The 24,398-nt window shown below is 42.0% G+C and overlaps 1 protein-coding gene across 1 annotated transcript in view; it reads left to right on the forward strand.

Annotated features, from left to right (window-relative positions):
• SNTG1 (syntrophin gamma 1) overlaps nucleotides 1-24,398 on the forward strand; it is a 1,529,981-nt gene that overhangs the window by 790,009 nt on the left and 715,574 nt on the right. The window contains exon 11 of the mRNA XM_086917997.1: nucleotides 15,314-15,352. Coding sequence (XP_086774123.1) covers nucleotides 15,314-15,352 — 39 coding nt within the window. The remainder of the gene's footprint in view (nucleotides 1-15,313; nucleotides 15,353-24,398) is intronic.

Below are 24,398 nucleotides of genomic sequence, written 5' to 3' on the forward strand. Positions count from 1 at the left end.
AAATATTAATCTTTGTAGGAGTAGGTTTACACCTTTTAATTCAACCTAGACATTGGAATGTTGAGACCCTGTTATTTTGTGTGTACTAACACACTACTGAGCTGCATAAGTGATGTTTACCCCTCTTCAGTTTCTTTCAAACTGATCCTGACTAATGATGAAATAATCTTGAAAAAGAATAAGACTGAAGATCGGCATTGAGGAATCATTTAGCCTTGTTTTCATAAGAATTAGTAGGCCTAAGATTTTGTGACACAAGCAGATCCCTAATATCAGTGCTATGTTTCACCGTCTTCCTGCAGTTAGTGAGGTATGGTGTTGAGGCTGGACTGAGTGCAGTTAATCATGATGGTCATTGATCATTTGATTATTTAGGTTAGCACCTTTGTTAGGGTTGATTTCTTTTTGTGATTCACGTGATGGGAGTCCTGACCAGCCCTTTTAACCTACTGAGGTAATCATCTGAGTATTGGCCTTTTCTAAGGTAGTTCATGCCTTTTTTGGAGACTGCGTTAACAGACTGGTGAGTTTGAGGATCTTTGTTGATATGAAGTCTGGTCCATGTGTTCTGACTTTGAAAGTCAATTTATACTCAAAGGAGTTGACTGTCAACTGTGTGTATGATGTCAGTGTGGATGGAGTTTAGGAAAAAACCAACATAAAATGAGATGTTTTAGATGTTTTCCTTCAGAGTAGATTAATTAGAGCCAATTCCTTTCTTGTACTGGCAAATAGTAATGCAGATACGTGGTGTGAGGTTACAATCATCACATTGTGCATGATTTAGGAGAGAACCTTAGAAAGATGGAGTGATGCCTCTTAGTTTATGACAGGTCACATTTATGACTCGGACTGAGATCATTTTATTTCTTTGTTGTTTCTGATGGGATGACTTCAGGGATGAGGATGTGTAACTGGGAGCTGGTTCAGCAAAGATAACAAACTGAGACTATGGGACTACTAGCAATCTTTGCACCTTTATAATCCCAGACAGCTTAAGCTGGGATGCATTGCAGCCACTGCACACTTCTGTCCCCAAAGATGATGTGAAACATTAGATCTAGATGACAGAATGGGCCTACTAGACACATCTGCTCCTGTAGGTGTCTGGTTGGATCATGCTGGAACGGATTGCAGCCACAGCACATTTCTGTTCCTTGCAGATGTGTTGAAAGATTCAGCCTACAAAGCACTTCTGAGGCCGCATTTACTGTGACAGAATAGTCCTATTAGACACTTCAGTTCGCATAGATCCCTGGATGGCTCAAGCTGGGATTGCAGCCACAGCAAACAATTGTTCCTTTACATGCAGGGACAATTGGGCTCACAAAGGACTTCTGTCCCCAAATATGCTGTAACAGATTGGGCCCACTAGTCAGTTCTCTTTCAAGAGGTGGGAGGAAAATATTGGGCCACCAAAGCACTTAACTCACCTCATAAATCAACTTGATTTCCCTGAGCCAGGGCTTCAATAATATGAGGTATTGTGCCAATTAAAGTAACAACCAGCACAGGTAAGGAGCACAGTTCACATTGACAAATGCACCTCTTGTTGTAAACTTGTTCCCAACTTAAAGCCACTCTTATTGGTGTTAGTGGTCACAGGGCTGTCAGTTTTAGTAGTGCACAAAAGCACTAAAAATGACAACCCTTATTTAAATAATTTGACCTGCACCTTTCTCTTCTGCTCTCTGCTTTAATAGTCCCCATCACAGTTATTTCTCTTCACAGTCCCTGCCCTCTCACAGTCTTTCGTGAGCATAGCGATCAATAGGGTGAGAGAGTGAGAGGCCCAGTGATTGGTCGGCTGGTCTGGCTCCATCATACCATTGAGTCTACTGTGTCAGTATCAGTCCAGAAAAGATGGTGGATTTCAGGCAGTGATGTGTGTAGCGCACAGAACTGAGGGATCCATCTGACCATCCTAGACTGCACAGAAACAAAGCCAGACTCATTCACTCATACTGTGCCACAACTCTCGTCAGCAGTGATCAAATAAAGTAATTTAAGTCAGGAGCCAGTTGACACTGACAGTTGTCACAGAGTGCCAACTTTTCTTTTCTGGGCTGTGTATAATTCGCTAAAAGAACTTGAAATATAATTTTTTGATAAATATTTGAATAACCTGTGGTAGTATAAAAATAATATTGACAAAACAATAGTAGAAGTAATTTGATGTAATTCTGTACCTAAACTGTGTAATTTTAATACAGAATAAATAAATATAAACATTTTACTTTAAGTGGGATTTTTTTCAAATAACTCTTTAAAAATAAATAGGCCATATATTTATATTTTATAATGTAATATATTTAAATGCACATTTACTTCAAAATTAAGATTATAGTGTTGCAGGTTTATATGTTTTGTTCTACATTTAAAATTAATATAGAAAATACATTCAAAGCTAACACAAAGATATGTTTACAAAATAAATGCATTGGAGGGCTATGAATTATCAGTGGTTTTCCATGTGTGGTGCTGGATTTACTGCAAGTCTGAGCTGGAGTAGGTTTACTACTGTTTCGGGTCCTATTTGGCTGTCATAGATTTAGAAGTACAGTTTGTGAATAGCAATAGGCTTACTCTTTTTAGGTCTCGTCTATGCAGCGCGCATGCGCTGCCAAGGCAAAAAAAACTTTGGGATTGCTTTGGCTTTTCCGCCAAGCATGTGCACGCGTTCAATTGCCTTCAATGGCAACGCCTGCACGTCAGGAGATTCACTTATGGGAGCTAGCACAGCCATATGGCAGCAATTAAGGCTCCCGCAAGTGAATCATGCAGCCCCCTCCTCCCCCCTGCTGCCGCACGCGCCTCCCCCAGCTCCCGGCAGCTTACCGCGCTTGTGTTTATTTTTATTAATGCCACTGGCTCTTTCCTTCACATTAATGACTTCTTTTAAAGCACAGACCTCCTTTCAGCGTTTCTTTCATCACTAACTGATAAAGTGCCTACCGAAATAGATCTCCCTCGTCTCAAATCCCCTAAATTCAGAATTAAGAATCATCAGTTGCGTTCTGCACTCAACAAGTTCGGGCAGGTTGTGATTTGTAAAAGTTGTGCATCAAAACGTGTGGTATTTTTGCATGCGGTTTCGGAGTTGCTCTGTATGAGAACACAAGCTGCTTGCTTCTTTAATTGCTGCTTGCGGTTTCCCAGCACATTCCTGGTCTTATGACACATAAACATGTTTCTCTGTTCTTGGGTTCCCTTCTTTGAGCTCCCCTTATTGCAACACAATCCAGGTCCAGGAATCATTATCTACAGGCTACAGCTTTAATCCATCTTAGACCGAATTCATCTTCTTGCCCACTGTCTCTCCTCCCGACCCCTAAACCCCAATGTAATTTCTCCATTTAATCATACTAGCAACTACGAGTACTCGCAATTTAAAATATCTTTATTATTCCTCACACTTTTAATGGCTAATCTCTACAGCCTGCTAACAGCACGGCATACAAAATGTGAATTTATTTGGCTTTCCTCTTCCAAATTTGCAGTTCTCTGCTTCTCCCTTAGGTGATGTTAACACATTTGCTCTTCATTTTGAGTCTAGAGTTCACTGTATAGCTAGCATCCCTTTAAGGGTGGCACCTTCTTAACGGATGTACCATGTTACAACGCATACCATTACAACTACCTACTATTACAACGCGACCATTACAACGCATACCATTACAACGCATAGCGCTTTGAGGTGCTGGATAGTGGTAAGTATAATTTACTATTCTAACTCCAGTCCCCGTGGACACTAGGGAAGGTGTTGGATAGTAAATTATACTTATTCCCTATCCTAGAGCGCCCCCCAGCGCAATGCGTTGTAATGGTATGCGTTGTAAAAGTTGCGTTGTAATAGTAGGTAGTTGTAAAAGTTGCGTTGTAACAGGTGTATACCCTTCTTAACTCGCCTACATCCTTATTGTGATTGGCTGCACTAGCTTTTTGTGACTTCCTGCCAAGGCGGGCTTTAGAGCTCTTGGCGCGCGGTGTGACAATCATTGTTGGTGTGCCTCCGGCCAAACAAATTTTGGGGACCCGTGTTTGGAACCTGCTCCCCTGATGCCTTCAGCCCCAACCTGGGATCGCCCAGCCCGCCCAATAGTCCCAGCTCTCCGCACGGCGTCGCCTCACACATCAGCAACTACCTGCTGCTAGAGCCACTGGAGGGGGACTGCACCTTCCTGGCCGTGCAACAGTACAGCGGACAACAGCTGCTCTGCAAGGAGAGTGTGACCCCCCTCTTCCCACATTGTTATTGAATGATGAGCATTTGTGTGTTCATGCTGGGCATCACTGTGGCCAGCCGCCCCCAGGGTGTGCAGAGACGACCTGGCTATTTGTAATTGTGCAAAATTGTGGGGCTGCAAAAGTGAGGGAGTCTGTATTTTGTGAGACCTGAAATATTATATATATGTATTCACAAGTCTGTTGCACTTGTGTCAGTAGAGCGTGGCCTGTCACTTGCATAGCTGACTCTTAAAAGGCAAATGGCCTGTTGAAAACTGCAAGCATAACTTTTTGCTATTTGCCCTTGCAGGGGGAAAGCAAAAAAATGTTTGCTCCTGTAGCGCACTCACATTTGCAGGGCGGGTGCAGCGCTTTGTTCTTAACAGTACTCTTTCCACCCAGTCCATAGGTACACCAGGCATCACCAGGGCCAGTACATGCCAAAGGTACACAGGTCTCGTTGGAGTATTACAGTAGCCTGGTGGGGGCAAGATGGTGATTCTTATTTCTGCCAAACCTTATGCGAAATTTACTTAAATGCTACCATGTATAGGTCGCTTGGATTGGGGAAGTATCACTCCCATGCATGTCAGTTTTCCACTCGCTTTCCACCATCTTCTCCAAACCCGCTGGCCCTTTGCTAAGTTCTCAATGTTTCCACACAGATTGCCCATGCTATAGTGTTTTGACCTTGCATTGAGTTAAAACAGAACATCTCCACAGTCCTAAAGCGCACACGTTTACTGGAGTTCCCCAGCGCTTTGTTTCCCCCTCCATGTGCCCGTCTCTCCTTTGTTTCCAGTCACTAGATACGGCAGCTCCAGCCACCCGCCAATGCCACGTCCTCCAAAATCCGCCGAGCATCATGGTGGTAATTAAAAACAAAGGCCTGGGGGGAAGGCGGCAGCATCGCACGTGAGCGCTTCTATTTTATGTCCCCTTTTGGGGGCGGTGTTTGGGTGAGCACCCTGCAGGATGTGGCAGGATTGCACCTCCAGAAGTTGTTTTATAGTAACAGGCGCTCGCCTGTTGGGTGAAGGGTTCGCCATGCTCCATGAAGTTCAAGAGAAGCTTCTTTCCAAGCTCTGCACAGAAACTCCAAAAACAGACCAGCTATGTACGGGTGATGCAAGCACTTTGTCTTTGTGATGTTCGCCCATGGCCAAATTCCTGCAGGTTTATTCCACATATGGGCGTTCAGCTCTTTTGTTGTGGTGTTGTGCCTGACAGTCTGGCGAGGACTCGCAGTACCAACAGACATACAAGCATAGTTCTTTAGACGCTTTGTAGTATGGTAAGGTTAGTGTATGGAATGTGGATGATATATTCACATGGAGATTCTAGAATGTAAGCACTTGTCGTGCTGTGGTGCACGGAAGCAGTCATGGGCCCACCTGGAATAAAGTTCTTGTTTCATCCTCACACATGTGACGCTGCTCAAGTTTGCCCCATTATGTATTCAAACACTTTGGTTTTAAAGGTAAGCAAGCCACCAGTTTATTGGCCAAGGACATGTGTAGTTTATGTAGTTCAGCTTCAACTGGTACTCTCCATATTGTCTACTAGACTCAACACACTGACCATTTCGAGGACGGTCGGAAAACGACATTACTGAGTCCATACCAAAGACTGACAAGAATAAGCGCAGCAACAAAAAAAAACCAAGCATTGGCATAGCCAATAGGTCTCGCTTTTTTGGCAGTATAAGTATTTAGTTATGCAGCAGAATATCCTTGGTGCAACAACACCAACTGTTGCATGGCTAAACACTTATAAGGTCCCAAATGCGAGACCTATTGGCTATGCCAATGCTTGTTTGGGTGGGTGTTTATCTCTCCCTAAGCCCTTCCTTAGCACTCCAAAAAAAACTCTTACTCATCTCTAAAGCCTTCCCATGTAATAGTAAGTATGCCTCTTTTTCTAGTCACTCCCCAGGATCCCTCCAGCAATTACTACTAAGTAATAAACTGCCCACAGAAAAGATATTAGAAGTGGTGGAGGAGATGTCCTCTTGCAAGTTTGTGAATTATATTTTTTAATAAGTAAGACATACTACTGTAGTATTTCTTTACATACTTTAAATTGTGAATCATGCCCTGTGTATGCTGAGATTACTCTTGGTATTTCCAAACTGATAAAAAGACAAAAAGATGCATCAAGTTGGAGCCCAGTTAGAACAAAAAGAGGAATATATATGTTTTATCTGCTAATAGATTTGGCACAGTGTGATGGATCGGCACACAATTTGACTGAATCCTGAAAGAATTACTTTTGTATTCAGATGTCAAGTTTTGTGTCAGTCTATCAAGGCAGGAAAAGTTAAAGGGGGAGAGATCAATAACATTTCCATTTGATTATGATTTTGGCACAGTTCAATGACTTTACATCAAATGCAGCAGGCAGTTATCAATTTACCTGCACACACTCAGAGGGGTAGAGAGGAACAAATATCCAGATAAAGCATGCAGGGACACAAACAGTTTTAGTAAAAAGTGCCCTCACTCACACACAGAATTGTGTGTGACATGCTTCATCATCGGGTCTGCTTGCAATACACCCTGGCGTTGCCACACACAGGGTGGAGCATAGGGAAGTTCACGGCAGGACCGCGGCAGGCCGATTTGGTGTTTGAACCGTCCTAGGGACAGTTGTGTCCTTGGAGGTTCAACCAGCCCGCTGCCAGTGTAAGCCCAGAGTTCAATAGACTTGAATATGTGTCCCGTGGCTATAAGGGGAATACCTCCACAAAGCAGGATTTCTGCATCTACTCACCCTGGATTTTGACCTAACTAAGGTAATGGTGGACTGGGCCGGATAAGGAGTCCTGAAGAAGACCGTCGTGACCCTCGAGTCTGGGCACAGTGTATTACGGTCAAAACATGTTGACTATAGCAGTCCTGGGGTGGCTGATGTGAGTCTTTAACCCTCATAGATATACCCACCCCTCTTTACTTTTAACCCTGTCCGTGGGACTCCGGAATAAATTTTGCTTAGAGTACCCATGAGGCAGTTTTAACATCACTCACTGCACCTATCCTTATCACGTTTTCCCAGTCAGCGTGGTAACACTTTGTACTCACCTTTAGTGTATACTTGTACTTGTTCGTCTGTATTGTTTTATGTTATCCCCTTCCCTATGCTCCACCCTGTGTGTGTCTACGCCAGGGTGTATTGCAAGCAGACCCGATGATGAAGCATGTCACGCACAATTCTGTCTGTGAGTGAGGGCAATTTTTACTAAAACTGTTTGTGTCCCTGCATGCTTTATCTGGATCTTTGTTCGTCTCTGCCCCTCTGAGTGTGTGCAGGTTATTATTGGAGGGTTTGGGGTAGTGGAGTAGAATACCCTCTCCCCCTTACTTTTATGTCAGGCAGTTATCAATTTACCCCTGTGATGGTATTTCAGGCTTGGTGAAGATTCCATAGAGGGCAAAAATAAAGGGGGGTCAAATATATCTTTTGTTTACCAATAGAGTTTGCACCATTTGATGTTATCTGTAATGAATTTGAAAAATATTGGCACTGTGTGATGAGTCTGTATACCTATGAAAAAGGCTCGGAAGGATTAGTTTTCAAGAGTTGTGCTAATTAGTCAATGGCAGGGCAAAGTGAAACAGGGGAAAATAAAATATGAATTTACTTATAAATGTGGTGCTGTTAGATGAAGCTGTATCAAATGTGATGGTCAGCAAGCTACACCCACTACCGGTATATCAAAGGGGGGTAGTCATAATATTTTTAAATCACTAATATCTTTGGGACTGTTTGATGTATCTGCAAGAAATTTGGCAGAATTAGCATGTGTAGCCTACTCAAATTCATGGGCGCTCTTTGATGAATCTGCATGACATTTGGTGGGTACCAAGTAAAGCCCAGTACAAGGCCAGAAAGGGCCTGTGACTAACCTCTATTAAGCACAGCAGAAGAAAATTGGCGGCAGGGACTGGCCACAGGTATTGCACCGAAAATAATGGGCACATGACAGGTGAATGTAGTAAATTACAAAAAAAACATGAATGTCACTGAAAAAAAACACAGTGAAAGGTCAGTTATGAACCAGAAACACAATCCAAAAAATGGCCTGATATTCACCAGTTATAGAACACAATGCACTCAATGTCTCATGCACCCTGCTATCCTAGTGCACCTCTTAGTCAATGGCATGTATGTTAAGCAAAATAGCTGTCTACATAGAGCAAAACCAGCTGTAGCCCATGCAAGTAAGAGTGGTAGGTGGTGGGGCCGTATGGGGGGTATTTTGACAGATGATGGCGAGGGAAAATAACTTATTTATAAAAAATGTCCTCATCATAGTCTGTCGAAATACCCCCCAAACAGCCTCACTGCTCTTACAAGGACAGGCCGCGTTTGAGTAAAACATGGGTGGACATGGATTGTGGTGTACATTGTGCATTGCTCACCATAACTAGTGAATTTCAGAGCTTTTTTTGTGTATGATGACCCATAACTGTATAAAGTAGACTAGTAAATCTCAACTTGCCTATTACACTATGGTAGCTGCCACCATGTATTTATGATTGAGATGCAATTTCGATTGAAAAGGCATTTTTAATTTGTGTTAACTTTTGATCCATTAGAGAGATTTGCACTAAAACTGGCAGTTGCCTAGCAAACTCTTTTACGGTCTGGCATGCCAATTTTAGGAAGATCAGCACAGGGGGAAAAAGTTAAGAGGGAGTTCAAAAGAGTTGTGTTTTCTCTATTTGACTCTCTTTGGAAAATGTGCTCATGACTAGAGCAAAAAAAACACTGAAAAGATTTACATGCAATTTGGCATAAAATTAAACATTTATTCAAAAGCGTGTTTTCCATTGGCTTGGTGTTAGTACGTTCTATATTATTTTAAGCATAAGCATTTAAAAAGTTGCCAAAGCAAGCTCTAAATGGTTAACACTTTTATATATCTCTACCATTTAAAAATGAAATGCAGAAAATCATGAATCTTGTCAATAACCTTTTTAATTGTTTTTTAAGTGTGATTGGTGGATGAAGCAGATTGATTTTTTCTGCCATCTTTGAAATTCTGATTTAAAAAAAATATTTGATAGGTGAGGGTGTGCACTTAGGAGGGGGGAGAGTATAAAGGTTTGCTGTGATAACATTTTGATTTTAATGAAAATCACCACTTTGTACCCACCATTTTCTGAAAAGCAAAGCAGGCACCAATTTGTGTTTAAAATAACGATTTTGCATTAAAAATAACTAAATAGTGGAAAATTAATTTTCCCAGAAACAAATTGAGCTGCGGTTCTGGCTAGAATTAGCAAATCCACTAAAATGTGCAAGTGGTTAACTTCACGCACAGTCCAAACCCTTACTCACACTGCCCATCATGTTGAATACTCTACTTTCCAATGGCATATGAACAAATGACAGGCTGTCTGGAAAAAGACATGGTGGGTACTGTGATTTATGGAATGCATTATGTGCAGTGCTAAGTATAATAATATAATATAATTTCAGGGGTTTTGCACATTTGATTTAGAGTTTGACTGACAGGGTGTTTCATTAAAACGTAATGAAATGCCCTGCGTGCCAAATTCCTGGTCTATACACCCTCCTTTGAGTTGGGCAGACCATCAGCGGTGCCCTAGTTGTCTCTGTCAACAGAAAACGTACTCCAATGACCTGACTAAGTGCTGGATGTCGAGGTTAGGTCATAAGAACGCCTGCCCTATTGAGGGCTGATGGTTTGATGTACTTTATTCCGTCCATCACCAGAAGGGAAAACCTGGCAGTGACAACCATTAAAATACAAATACTAACCTCCACTTCCAGAGAAAAAGCAGCCTTGGGGAAGGAGCTCATTACTTATTTGGTTTTCAAAAACAGGCCTCCACGTTGGGAGTTTGTTTTAAAAAAACAAAATGTTATTTGTACAGAAGTCAAAACCGGTAGCAGCCATACGCCAAACTAGTTGTACCTTCAGAGGAACCAGTATGGTGTCAGTTACTCTGGAGGTACAGAGATCACCGCTTGGCAAGTAGGTATCTCTACATTTAGTTTGTGATAGTCTTTCAGGGTGGCAGTCGGAATGTTCTCTGCCACCCTCACTGATGGCATACTTCTTGCCAAACTCTGACTTGGCCCATTAAGTTTTAACTGTGTATTTACCTCGAAAATGTAGTGGTAGTCCATATTTGTGATTCAATATTTTTGTAGATTGGTATAAAAAACTCATTATGTGGTAAAATACCCTATTCTACAATGCAGAGAGTATTCTTCTAAGTCAAATAAGTGACATTACACATATTGAGAACTGCTTAGAATCAAGGAAACACCTGTTCTGCCCTCTGAATGTATACTATCAAACTAGAACAATTCTGTTATGCCCTAATACATCTGTTTCAATCTGAAAGAGCAATCAAAGCTGGGAGAAAGTTCCAAAGGGTATGCATCTTACTCCAGAGAGTGCAAGTGGTCTTAAAAACAGGACAACACCAGCGCGCACAACCTCCTCCTCTAGGTACCATATCTCACTAAAATGAGGTGTGTTCATGTCCCACAAAATGTAAAACAATCCTCTGGACTCTCATCATGCAGGATCCTTAATCAATCCATTACAGGTTCTATAACTTATAGGCTTCCAGAACCTAACTCTTTATTGTGTGTCTTTCTATGAACGACTCTATGTTGTGCTCTCACGACGTCCCACGACCCAAGTTGTGTTCTATTTTTCCATTTTTTTTGTTGGCTACCCACAAAGAGAATTCTTTGTCCTGTTGTCTGTTAGGGCTCTTCTTAGTTAAGGGACCAGGACCGGCTACTAGCACTGAAAATGTGGGTAGTCCTGATTTATTTCTCTAGTTTTTTGCTTTCTGCTGCCTTCATTAGGACCCTTGTCCTGAAGCTGAAGTATGTTTGGAGGCCAATGGATAGTATACTTTGATGGCCCACACTTCTCTGCTTACCTCTTCTGGTAGGAGGTACTTAACTTGGTCTTCTACCCTGCCCTGATTGAATGACCTGCGTAAAGGGCATGACTGATGGGGTGGTGGCTGCCTGTGTGTCTGAGGCCTCCTCGGAGTGGAGCTTGGGGGAGTGGTGGCGATGAAACTGAAGTAACGGAAGTAGTAACATAGTAAACATAACCTCACTTCCTCCGTGGATCTGAAGGGTATTGTTTTTTTCATTATATTGCAAGAATATTTAAGGCTCATGTTACGTGGTGTAGTTTAACACCTTAGCCGCGGCCGTTATTTTGCGGCAGTGCGGCAGTTCCGCAGAGTGGGCGGGGCCGCGTCGGCCGTTGGCAGCACCAGCGAGGTAGTGCTCGCGACGGCCAACGGCCGACGGCAGCAGGGAATGTGTTAACCGCAAGGAATTAGTAGCTTTGAAAACTGCAGCCAGTGCTTAATTTGAGCGGTGGTTGCAGGAGGGGCCTACGGCATTCATTTTTTGGGACCTGCACTTGTTTTTCTCATTTTCTCATCAAACATTGACTCCGAGCAATTGAGGAAAAACAAAAACGAAGGAAAAAAAGGATAAAGCGAAAGATGGAAATCAGCAAACAGAATGTGATAAAGGGGAAGGATGAGTCTAATAGCAGATTAAAGTGGCATTATATGGAATCAAGACTACAGAGCCTTTGCATTCGGCACCACAACGTTCAATACTGCAGGCTGCAATCTTCTGAGCAAATCTTTGGGACCCACCACTTATTATTTTGCAAATCGCACACTCTCTGTAGCACTCCAAATTATCACATAATAATACCTTTAGCTTTTGGAAAGAATGTGTTTGTTCCTCCGTTCACCAAAAGTTTAAAGAAACTCTATAAATTGGCTGCCTCAGGGATCTGCAGTATTTTAATTGAGCGTGCCTGCAAGGTTTGCTTACATTTTTTTAATGACTAAATTAAGTGACCAGCAGAGCGACCAAAATACCGTTAATAAAGTCATCGCAAAATGAGCCGAGTTTCATAAAAATAAACCAATTCTTCTACTTTCACCCTCTCCAAATGAAGTCTCTTATGGTAGCTGTGTTGCAGTGCGTATTCATTAAGGCAGATTGTAAATTCCGTTAATGAGCGCTGTCGGGGCTGGTCCGATGGTGCACTGAGTTTCTGCAAACAGGACTAATGAGAATTGTTTCCTCATAGAAGTAGCAGCCCTGTAAAATAACCAGCTGTTTTACGTGGGAGGACTGCGGCGAACCAGACGCATTACATACGAAACACATCTGGGCATCACTGCAAAACAGAGTTTTGTTTCCATAACTGCCCAAAGATTAACCGTGGTTCCATAACATGTATATTCCGTTTTAGCAGAGTCTGCTATGCACAGTAACCGAGCACGTCAACGGCCTCGTGCTCTGCCTGGATCAGTGATTGCTGACATAGACCTTTGACCTATGGAGCGGAAGCTCGTGCTGAGCCTGCTAGGAGTCTACCGTCATAAACTGCTAGCTGTGCACGAGCAGTCCGCACCCTCGATTAGGCAATGACTGCGGTCCTCACGGTCAATGGGTTCAAAATGGTTTCAAACACCTCATCTTGAGGAATTCTGTATTTCAAAAGACATGTCCATATCCACGTATCACAACACAATGAAACATAGTGTTTACATTTCATTGTTGTCATTCTTTCCAAGTGCAGTGGTCAGGGCTTTCAGTGAGCTGGGTCCTGCCAGTGCTCAGACAAAGCAGTGATAAAACAGGACTTTGAAACGGTTCCCTGCCATACTCAATCCATGCACTTAACTCTGCGGGAGAAAAACATTGATTACTTCCTAACAATGATTGTAAAACCCTTAAGGTAATCTGTGTTAGAGATGGAAGCACCATTTATATTTCACATGCTTTACTTCATTTTTCTATCCTTAAAACTATTTGCTTGTCCCAGACGTGTTTTTGTAGTTGTTGCTTGGATGCAACATAGGGCTCTGTTATAGCCTATACTGTGAACCGAGTCAAGTGTAGGTGTCTGGGTAAATTCAGTGAGTGGATGGGTGTTCATGATGGGTGTTAGATAAGACCATCTTTTGCATGGTATTCCCCCAGATTTTTACCTTCCTATGCTGAAACAGTTTTTCTTAGCTCTAGAACTTTGTGCTCTTTACCTGTGCCAATCAGAGGTAAAGTGTTTGTGCTCTCACTACTAAACATAGGTGCATTGGCATATACCTAATTGTCCCATTTAATTTACTCATAAGTTCCTAGTAAATTGTACTGTATGTACCGAGGGCTTGCAAATTAAATGCTACCAGTGAGCTGCAGCACTCATTGTGCCATCTAATAAACTAGCAATCCGAAACACATCTTCAGGCCTGCCCTTCAGGTCTGTAGGTGTGTACAGTGTGTACAGTTTTAAACTGCTATTTCAAACTGGCATAGTTAACCTTTTGCCTGGCCTAAAAATTACTAGCTAGGAAAATGAATCAAGGTTTTATTTTAATACGAGGGGATATTGAGAAGTGATTAAATAAATAAATAAAACCACTTACCTTGCGTTCGCCGCATCGCCAAGTCGGCGATGCCACATTGTGGTTTTATATATTGTCTTTTGACTACCACGTCCTATGTCGAATTACAGGGGAACATCCTTTTCAACGCAACTTTTACAACGCATGCCTTTACATCGCAAGCCTTACAACGCATGCCATTACAACGCATTGCGCTGGGGGGCGCTCTAGGATAGGGAATAGATTTAATTTACTATACAACACCTTCCCTACTATCCACGGGGACTGGAGTTGGAATAGTAAATTAAACTATTCACTATCCAGCACCCCTCAACACTATGCGTTGTAACAGCATGCGTTGTAAAACCTGCGATGTAAAAGCATGCGATGTAAAAGCAAGCGTTGTAATGTCATACATCCCGAATTCCACTACCCCCCACCACTCCGCCCTGCCCCCGCTCCACCTCCCCTTCCTACCGCGCTTACCTGTGCAAGCTGCGTCTGGATAATTCAAAGCCGCATCAGAGAAAACATTTCTTATTCTGCTCCAGTCAGCGATTGGTGTCGACGTCTAAGTGAGTACAAAATGTTTTTCAGCAATGTGATTCTGTTTCATTTACATGAAAGACTTATTGAAGAACACTTTTCAGAACAATGCGTGATAGCCACATGGAATATGTAATGTGGAGAAATTCTATATATCAAGTGTCATTTGGTGTCCACTCTTGCTGGTGTATTGTGTTATATTGCTGGGGACAATTGAAAAGGGGAATCAGTGAAAAATTGTAATGAAATTCAGGTTTTCTGAATAATGAGTACTAGTAGAAGGCAAATGTAATTATGACACGGCTTTCCCATCACTGGTTACCAAATAAATGTTCTAAATCTGGTTTTACATTGAAAACTTTGTGTGCAGTCCAGCTGCAAAAAATATAAACGCAAAACTACATCATATTTTAGGTGTGAGAGAGAGGCACCACATTTCTGTGCTTCATACAATTGCACAAAACATTAGCGCACATTCAGCTAATTTACTAAAGTGTAAGTATGGCAACTTTAGACTTTAAAAATGTAATTTTAATTGAAACAATGTAACTATGATCTGAATAACAGTCCTTAACAACCTCACGTTTTATAAGTACAAGATTGCGTTACAAATGTAAGGTAACTTGGCAAAAAGACATACTTACATACACCCTCCTTTTCATTGGCATTATCTCCTTAAGCCAACTTAACTACATGTAAAATTCCAAATATGATGCGTCAGATTTCTTGGGCAGTGGTGCATAAGTTATTACCCTGTGAACCAGCAACCAGCCACGGCCTGTGGATGGAGTTTCGGTGGGGCGGAGAGGCGAGGCCGCGGAGGGGCAGGGTGGGGGTTGCTAAAAACTGGAGTATGGATACTTACCTTCATTTATCCATGCTCCTGTTTTTAGCACCCCCACCCTGCCCCTCCCCCCCCCCCCCGCCTCCCTGCCCCACCGAAACTCCCTACTAGGGAACTACTGAAAAATGACTGCAAAGGTTGTGTAGTATAGTATATTTGTTTTCATAATTCAAAACAATATTTACTAATATCAGATAAAAGGTTTCTCAGTTTGAGAAAAAGATTGCTCTTTTGAACCTCCTTCAGTACTATCCTCTTTTGTGTTTTTCCCCAGATTAAGAAGATCAATAGAAACTTTCCTGTAAACCAGCAGGTAATTCAAAAACAATTCTAAAATGTTACTCTTTTGTTTCTAATTTGTTATTCATCACAACTGATATACTGTTGTAATAAATACATTATGCATTCATGTACGTTTTAATAAGGTGTTGGTTGCAAAATTAAACGCTTATTGACACTGCTTTATCAAAAATTGTCCAGCATGCAACATAGTAGGAATATTACGTTAAACATGCCAACCTTACGGTTCTGGCTCTTACATTAAATTAGTTCAGTTTCAAATGACAAAGGGTTGTAGATTACAAACTGGAGGGGTCCGGATCAAAATTCTTTGGTCACCTCTACATTTGAATCAAGATTTAAGGTCAGTTAATATATACTTTTATTTAGTCAAGCAGAATAGTCTAAATTGTACTCAGTTGGCCAATGAACATAGGAAATATATTGAGTTAGAACAGCAACATGCCTGCGCAATAGCGTCAAAGGACATGGGTGAACAACAGATATATGCCCTGATTATTGATGTTAAAGTGGAACTTCATAGAAGGTTGAAGGATAAAGCTGCCAACAATTTCCTCTTTCCGCTTAGAAAAAAGCAGTATGAGTACGGAGAGAGGGTGGGAAGGGTACTGGCTTACCAACTTGCAGATCAGCGGACTAATTCTCACATCAAGAGAATCAAGGGAGTGGACTCTATCATCTATACAAAGCCCGAAGATATAGCCGAGCAGTTTAGGATCTTTTATGCTCGCTTATATAAGGAAGCTGGAACTTATAATCAACAAGTGGCAAGGCTTTATCTGCAAGAGAGTGCTCTGCCATATTTGGATGTGTCTCATACTTTGGATTTAGAGAGTGACGCTGACCTTGAGGAACTGAACCTAGCTATCGAGGCTCTTCCCAGTGGTAAGGCGGTGGGTGAGGACACCATACCGCTGGAGTTCTACAAAACCTTTAGGGAAGTGTCGTTGCCAGTTCTCCTCGAGCTGGTCAACAATATACTGCAGGGAACTCCCCCTTCCTGGAACAAAACTAATATTGTGGTCTTCCCCAAAAAAGCCAAACCTGTGGAGGATCTTGGGTATTTTCGACCGATATCTCTTAATAACGCGGATGCCAAATTTTTTTCTAAGCTTCTTGATTCTCGTTTTGCCTCAATAGTTCATCTTTTGGTTTCAGAAGAACAACACGCTTTTGTTCCAGGTAGGGATTCCATAGCACATATAAACACTGCAATTGCTGCTTTTGATGTTGCAGGTCATTTGGGTCAGCAGATTGGGATGCTAATGCTGGACGCCGAGAAGGCCTTCGATCGAGTTGCTTGGGGTTTTTTATCGTGTACTATGCTTTCATTAGTCCTCTTTCGGAGGTATGTCTTGGCGGTCCAGCGATTATACTACAATCCTTCTGCTGTTAAAATTAATGGTTGTACATCTGGGGCAGTAAGTATACAGGGGGGTACTCGCCAGGGTTGCCTGCTTTCCCCCTTACTATTTGCTCTTTACATTAAGCTGTTTATCAGAAATCTCCTGCAGAACATTTCTATCTCGCCTATTTGTTTCAATGGTATGACATTAAAAATTACGGCCTATGCAGACGACATCGCTGTATTTACTACCAGGCCAGAGGTGGCAATAGCTAAAATCACACAAGAGGCACAACATTTCGTTCCATTTCTGGCTATAAGCTTAACCTCAACAAAACGCAGTCTATTCTCAATTATGTACCTGTACTTGCTGTACCTCAGCTAGGTGTCACTGCCACTACTACGTACCTTGGTGTCTGTCTCAGTAGCTGTATTGACGATTTCATGGCTTTGAACTACGAACCTCTGCTCAAAAAAATCACTGCTGATCTGCGGAGATGGCACAGGTTGCCCCTGACTATCATTGGGAGATGCAATATAGTGAAAATGAATGTCCTGCCGAAATTTCTTTATTTGTTTCGCTCAATTCCTTTGAGAGTTCCAATGTCATTGTTTAGCGGCTAGACTCAGTTATTGGAAGTCCTATTTGGGGCTATCGTAGAGCCAGGAGAGCTCTCAAATATATCAAGCTGACGTATGAGCAAGGCGGGTTCCAACTTCCCGATTTTAAAACTTATTTTTGGGCAGCTTTTCTTAATTGTATTCAGAGTTTACTTTTGGGACCCACTGTGGTCAAAATATGGTTTGGGTATCAGCTCTCATTTGGTCCAAACAGTGGGTTTCTTCTATATTATATGTCGGACCCAAACTATTTCAAGAGAGTTCGCTTCAAGGTAGTTAGACACATCTATATTTGTAAAACTTTTGCTATACCAGAGTTACATGAATTTACTTTCTTATGGGATAATTTCAGGCTCCCGGGCATATTTTCGGATTCTGTCTGTAGAAGGTGGCAACAGTGTGGAATAATACGGTTAGGGCAGATGTATGATGAATGTGGTTTTAGGTCATTTTCCTCCTTAAAAGATGAGTTTGGGATATCCCACAATTCTTTTTTTAAGTAGCTGCAAGTCAGGGATTATTTCATACAAGTGAAGGGATTGTTTGCCCTCCCCTATACTCCTGAGGCATTGCGGGCTATCTTTAATACCTCTGTTTAGGGTCAGATTGGGAAAGCATATCAGTGCTTCTTATCTGCAATGGTAGATGATGGATTGGAGACGGTAGCCAACATTAATTGTATGTTTACAACTGGAATTAATATGGAAGAGGTTGTTGATTCCATGGCTCCAATAAACTCGTCCGTCTCTTCGATTAACCTAAAGCTGCAACAACATCATACTATGTTCATGTTATATTACACCCCGCAGGTAATATTGAAATGGGCTACTTCCCAGGTCCCCTCGAAGTCATACTGCCCTAAATGTAATATGTATGCTGCTGATGTCAGACATATGTTTGTTATGTGCCTCACATCGGTGCTGAGCAGGTTATCAGGCAAGGTGATTCATCTATCGGAGAAAGAAATAGTATTGGTGTTTGTATCCGATTCAGGCTGTTTATCCAAACCTTTAGTTTCAATTATAATTATCTCTGTACAGCTTTGCATTGCTAGGGCTTGGATTGATGTACTTAGTCCCAAAATTACTGATTTTTGGTTATTACTGAGGGGGGTCAATGAAATAGAACTTGCGCTAGCTAAAGCTCGGGGCTTACGGTCAAGGGTGAAATTTGGGAGGGTCTTGTCAAGTCTTCAATGGGACTAACTGTTTTATGTTCTTTCAGAAGGGGGATGGGAACACAATGCCTCTCCTCCCAGCACAGTTCGCCCCTTAGCATTGTGGTAAATGCAGTTCACAGTGATTTCTTACTTGAATTTTAGCTGTAGTGGTTCACCAAAGTTGGTGCAGGTTAGTGCTGCCAAACTCTACCTTCTGGGGCTGCTGGAAAGGCTGCAACAGTCTCTCAGGTCTCAGAACCTCTCTCTGGCACACAGGTGCTTCTCCAAGAGCTCCTCAGCTCAGTGGCTCAAGGGAGCCTTTTCAAACAGAAGGGGGATGGGAGCACACTGCCTCACCTCCCATTTTATGTTCTTTGTTTCTATTATTGTTTTGGACTGTTTGTATATTTATTTTTATTCATTTCATCTGGTGTGGACAATTATTATGCTTATAACAGTCTGAGATATGATTTGTGTCGATGTTCTAATGCTCGATAATTCTTGTTTTCTTTTTTCCTTCCTATTGTTTTCTGTGCTATGAATGCTTTTTTTTCTTTGTTATACCTGTGACTTAAAAAAAAAGATATACTTTTATTCAATGACAGAGGGATCTTCTGGAGTACATGAGATGACCTCTGTATGGGTAGTAAAGGGCATGTTCACAGTTCCTTCTTGTTAGCAAGCGCACAGTGAAGCTTTGATGGAATACCAGGTCTGAGGACTCAGTAGACTAATATACCACTGCAGGGGCCTGCGTTCGCCCTCATGGTCACAGGTTCAGATTCCAGTGGGTGCAATCAGTATTTCATCCATTGAGGTCGATACAATGAGTACCATTGAGTTGGGTAACAATAAAAATCTGTTATTCAGCGCCAAGATGCCTACAACTGAACGTGTGTTTTACAAATACACGTCATGGATTTCACCAAAGACGAAGTCATCAATAAACATTTGAGGAAATGTAAGTGTTTTTAGCTAATATTCTGTAAGTGCAAAGTGCAGTATATTAGCATAGTGAAGCACCTGACATGGCCGAGAGGATGTGCAGTTCTGTACAAAACTCTTTCTAAAGAAAAAAATGCAAACGTGAATTGTGCTGCTTTACACGAACTTCTTTATTCTGTTGGTGCGACTAAAAGTTAACGTGCCCATGACGCACCACAGTTGACGAGCAGTTGCTGAACATTGTTAAATGTGTGTCTAAAGAACTAATGTAATCAAGTATAATCAGGCGAATGCAGCACAGCAATAACATTGTACAAAGTAATTCTGCTATTTGGTGTCCTACTGAATCACATATAGACATAATTGTACAGTATCCACATTGCAGTTTTCATGATGTTACATGATTCTAATTTAATGTTCATAAGTAATATTTCATGTTAAAATAGGATCATTCAGAATACTCTCTTCGATTTCTTCTATTTGGTGCTATAAATGAGTCCGAGCTGTCTAGTCCTCCTCTTTCAACGCAAATAAATGTGCATTAAAACGATGGGCTCAGTTTCTTCATTTGCAACCTGCTCTTCTGGCATATTGAAGGTGCTATTCTGTGTTTTAAATTCTTGTTATGTACTACCATGAGCACAATGTTATATCTGGAAGAGGCAGAAGAGCCCCTTGAATGTGGGCCACCAACAGCTTGCTCACAATTCTTAGGTCCAGATTTCAAAGTGATGCAAAGCGATGTAAAGTCTTGCAAGCGTATTCACAAAGTGTCCTTTCCTAAAAACAAACAGCTTTGTGCATTCCACACATTGCATGTGTGCTGCATTGCACAGTGCATTTACAATGTATAGAATGTTTCAGAATTTGCATAGCCATAGGATTTTGAAATGGTATGGTATGTTTCCAGTAGAAATTCTATGATAGACCATGGTGCAAAGTTGATGCATGGCAGTAGGCGCCCAGGTTGTGAACCAGGAAAGGGATAACAGCAGGTGCAGGCCATTTAATAAATATATATTTGTGGCGCTTTGTCCCACTTCAGCAACGCAATGCAGTAACCTTAGTTGCTGTGCTGGATTGCGTCAGAAAATAATAAATCTTCCCTTTAGTTTTACCCCGACAGATGCGCATGGCAGATGCAGGTTACTAGAGATTACTTATCACACTGAGTATGAGCCCCATTGAATAAATCACATGCTAATATTACCGCAGACACTCACTTCAACACAGGAGTGTAATCTGTTGATACAGAGGGGCATATGTACAAGGGGACGTTCCGGTGGCGCATGCCCTGCTCCATACTTACAAAGTGTTGTTAAGCCACTTTTTCTTGATCAACGCCGCTTTGTAAATATGATACCCTTTCACGCAGTTATTGGTGGGCACCCATTTCTTTTTGATGTTGCCCCAGATTTACAAGGATCTGTAAATCTTAGGCAGGGACACAAACTAACGGCATGCAAACACAGGCGTTAGGATGGCGCAATGTGGAAAAAATTATTGTTTCATCTTTTTTGCTTTTTCAATGTGTGCTGCATTCTATAGTACACATATAAAGCGAAAATTTCCATTAATGATTGTTAATGTGCAGGAATGTCTCCCTTCATGCACAAAACAATCATTAAATAATAGTGATTTGCTACTTCCATATGTGCTGCAAAAGGCAGCACACATAGAAGTAGCAAATCGTTATTATTGAAATGTGCAAGGCAGGCACTCTTGCACTATGGCTCAAGGGTATTAGTGTTGGCGCTAAGCAACTCTTTTTACTGCCAGCGCTAGGAAAGATACATGGGTATTTTTTTTAATCCCTGCATTTTGGAATTGGCGCAGTGCAATGCTGAAAAATGTGCCACAGCGCTGCACTGCGCCACTTTTTGTACGTATGCTCCCACAGTGCCCTTTATTTCTTAGGAATGTTTTTTGTAAACTATTTAGTGGTGCTCAGTGGCTTCTTTATTGATTGGCCGATTTGTAAAGCACATCTCTTCCAAAGATGGATTCTTGGCGCTAAAGAAAGCTGTGGACAGAACATACCTCCTCCTAGTCACTGATTATCAACAGTTATTACATGACATCCAAGTTATAGGAATGCTAGATCATTCCAAATGCTTCAAAGTTATTTCATCCATAATGAAAAAATGCTGAAAGGTACGTAAGTGTTTTTACCTAGCCAGAGAGTGTAGCAACCCTCAGTAGTATAGAAGACATGAGATGCTACAAGCAGAGTATATTCGAGGATTCTTAGCCCCATATAGAACTTCGTCCTGCCTAACTCATTGTTAGAGTGGGGGGAACATCCTTTACGACGCGGTCTTTACACCGCGCTACCATTGCAACGCTGCTTTTACAACGCAAGTCGTTACCACGACTTGCGTTGGAGGGCGCTTTAGGCTAAGGAATAGTAGATTTACTATTCCAAAACCTTCCCTACTGTACGTTGGCTGGAGTTGGAATAGTAAATTATACTATTCCTAAGTCCAGCACCCTACAGCGCAAGTCGTGGTAACGACTTGCGTTGTAAAACCAGCGTTGTAATGGTAGTGCGGTGTAAAGACCGCGTAGTAACGTCATACATCTGTTAGAGTGCATTGGAGAAGAAATCCAGAGTGCTGGGAGTGCAGACTTCTCTCTCAAAATCACATCCATATGGCCGGTTTAACAATTTGTGTCACCCTAGATTGTGTAATTTCTCCTTCGCCTTGTTGATCTGTTCACAATCGCATGTGCCTTAGGTGGAGGAAGAAACCTTTAAACCTTTTGCTACAGCAACTGCCCTATGATTGTGGTTCATGATTTGAAGGTACATTACAGGGAGGCTGACCTTAAGTGTTTCGTGGGCTTTTTAGAAGGAAAAGCTTTTATAATCAGCAAAGAGTGCGCCATTTTAATGCCTCCTAAAATATGTGGCTACACCGTGCTCTTTAAAGTCTGCACATTCTTTAAAACAAATCTTTCAAAGAGATTCATGGCTACAGATACATGCTTCAATCACTTCATACAGAAGATGCCGAGATGCTAGGTGATATCCAGAATTAAGAGGAAGGTGATTTGTTTTCCTCCCTCCAATCAGTGCGTAATTTGAGCCAGTGGTTTCCGGTGCTCAGCACCGGCACTTCCTCATCAACACTGGCACTTGAGCAATCATCAACACCGGCGCTTGAGCATTAGTAAGGATACTTTAATTTTGGTAGGGACAGAGAGATTAAGTGATTCGCCCAGAATCACAGGATGTTGAGCCAACGCAGAGACTCGAACCTGGTTCCCCAGTTCCGCAAGTCGGCAGCTCTTGCCCTTACACCACATCCTCTACCCACTTGTAGGGATTCATTGTTAGTAGTTGGTTCTGTATTAGGAAGCGCCAACAGGAGAAACAGGCTGATCGAAACTGCCTTCGAATGAGAGACCCGGCACTACCATTTTAACAAATTAACCCCTGCTTGCTAGGAAGATCCTCAGTACCTGATTACCAGAAAGCATTATATTCCCATGAAGTACTCTGTGTTAAGGGTTTTATCAAACAAGAATGTTTTGGAGAACGAAAAGCAGTGACTCCTCTCTGAATGTTTGCCAAAATCTTCGGTTTCAAGCAAAAAGCAGTACTGGATAAATATGAGGCACAGTACAGATAATGCATACTAAAACAGTAGCACATGGCCCTTTATGTGAGCAGTATTGTCCTTATGACAAGTTAAGCCAAATTTGGTGCGGGATATCAAAGAGCTGGAATATCTGATTACATCCAGTAACTTGTACCAAATTTCAACTGTTCTGAGTTGTATCTCCAGAACAGTGAATAAGCACAGGAACTCAGACATACAGGGTCCTTTGTCATGTCTTTTCCCCTGATTCTGGGGGTAAAACCAAAGAAAAATTCCAGCTGCAATGAGCAGATGGAAAATATAACCAGAAGGGCCAGGATGGATGAAGGAGGAGGTGCAGAGGGCAGGCTTGGGTTTGGCTGGAAGGAGCATTGTCTTCTCCGAGTGGTGTAGCTGGGGGGGAATGTGGGACCTCCCTGGGCAGCACATTTTCTGGGGGTGACGGTGAGTGCAAGGTACGTTTTCTTTTTTATTTCTACCTCGTCATCTGTCGCCTCCCTCCACTGAACGTCGTCTGTTGCCAGCATCTCCTGCTCATCGTCGTCTGCTGTGAGCATCCCGCACTTACCTTCTCCGTTCTTCATTGGGTGGCAAACACAGGGTCTACAAAAGCCGAAGCTAAGCCACTGTCTTCTCCACCAAGACTGTTGCATGGAGCAAACAGGACTGGGCAATCATCCCTACAGCCCCTGCACCTACTAAAATACTCTGGTCTTTTCTGGCCCGGCATAATCAGGTGTGGAGTTTGCGGAGTTGTGGAATTTCACCCACAGTTATGTCTCTGCTGAAATTACTCAACTCACAATGGAGGCCTTATCACAGATGTCAATTGAATCCTGTGCACATCTGAAACAGCTTGTGCCAGTATGTTAGATGAAACATAGGCAACTGTTAGATGTTTTGTAGACATCTGGCTTAAACTGGTTTTAAGAGGAATTTCTAGACTACGGCCATCATTTTGCATTTGAACGGAAGTGAAAATCCTCGATTCTCAGAAGGAAACTAGAGTTGTATCTGTGTATTACAGCTTCAATGTTTCCCTGAGTGTGTTAGGCAGAGGAAAACTGTGTTGGACTAAGGCAAGTCATCATGATCTTTGATATTTTTCCAGGATTTCCTGGGTGTAACTTTTCAGAAAAACAGTAGGGTCCAGTCAATTCTTGAACATTGAGGTCTACAATTCTGACCTCCACATAGCATGAGCTGTTTGTATCTGTACATGAGGAGAAATATTTTTTTAACAGAGGTGAGAAAATAGAAAATAATATGATTTTGTTTTTGGCTCACTTTCACATACAGTTGAGTAATAGGCCCTTTTTTACACACAGCCCTATTGTTTCTTCGGCATTGATGGCAGGGCATATTTTGTAAGACCAACTCAGTT

Source organism: Lissotriton vulgaris, chromosome 4_1, assembly GCF_964263255.1.
Source record: "Lissotriton vulgaris chromosome 4_1, aLisVul1.2, whole genome shotgun sequence".
NCBI classification, from domain to species: domain Eukaryota; kingdom Metazoa; phylum Chordata; class Amphibia; order Caudata; family Salamandridae; genus Lissotriton; species Lissotriton vulgaris.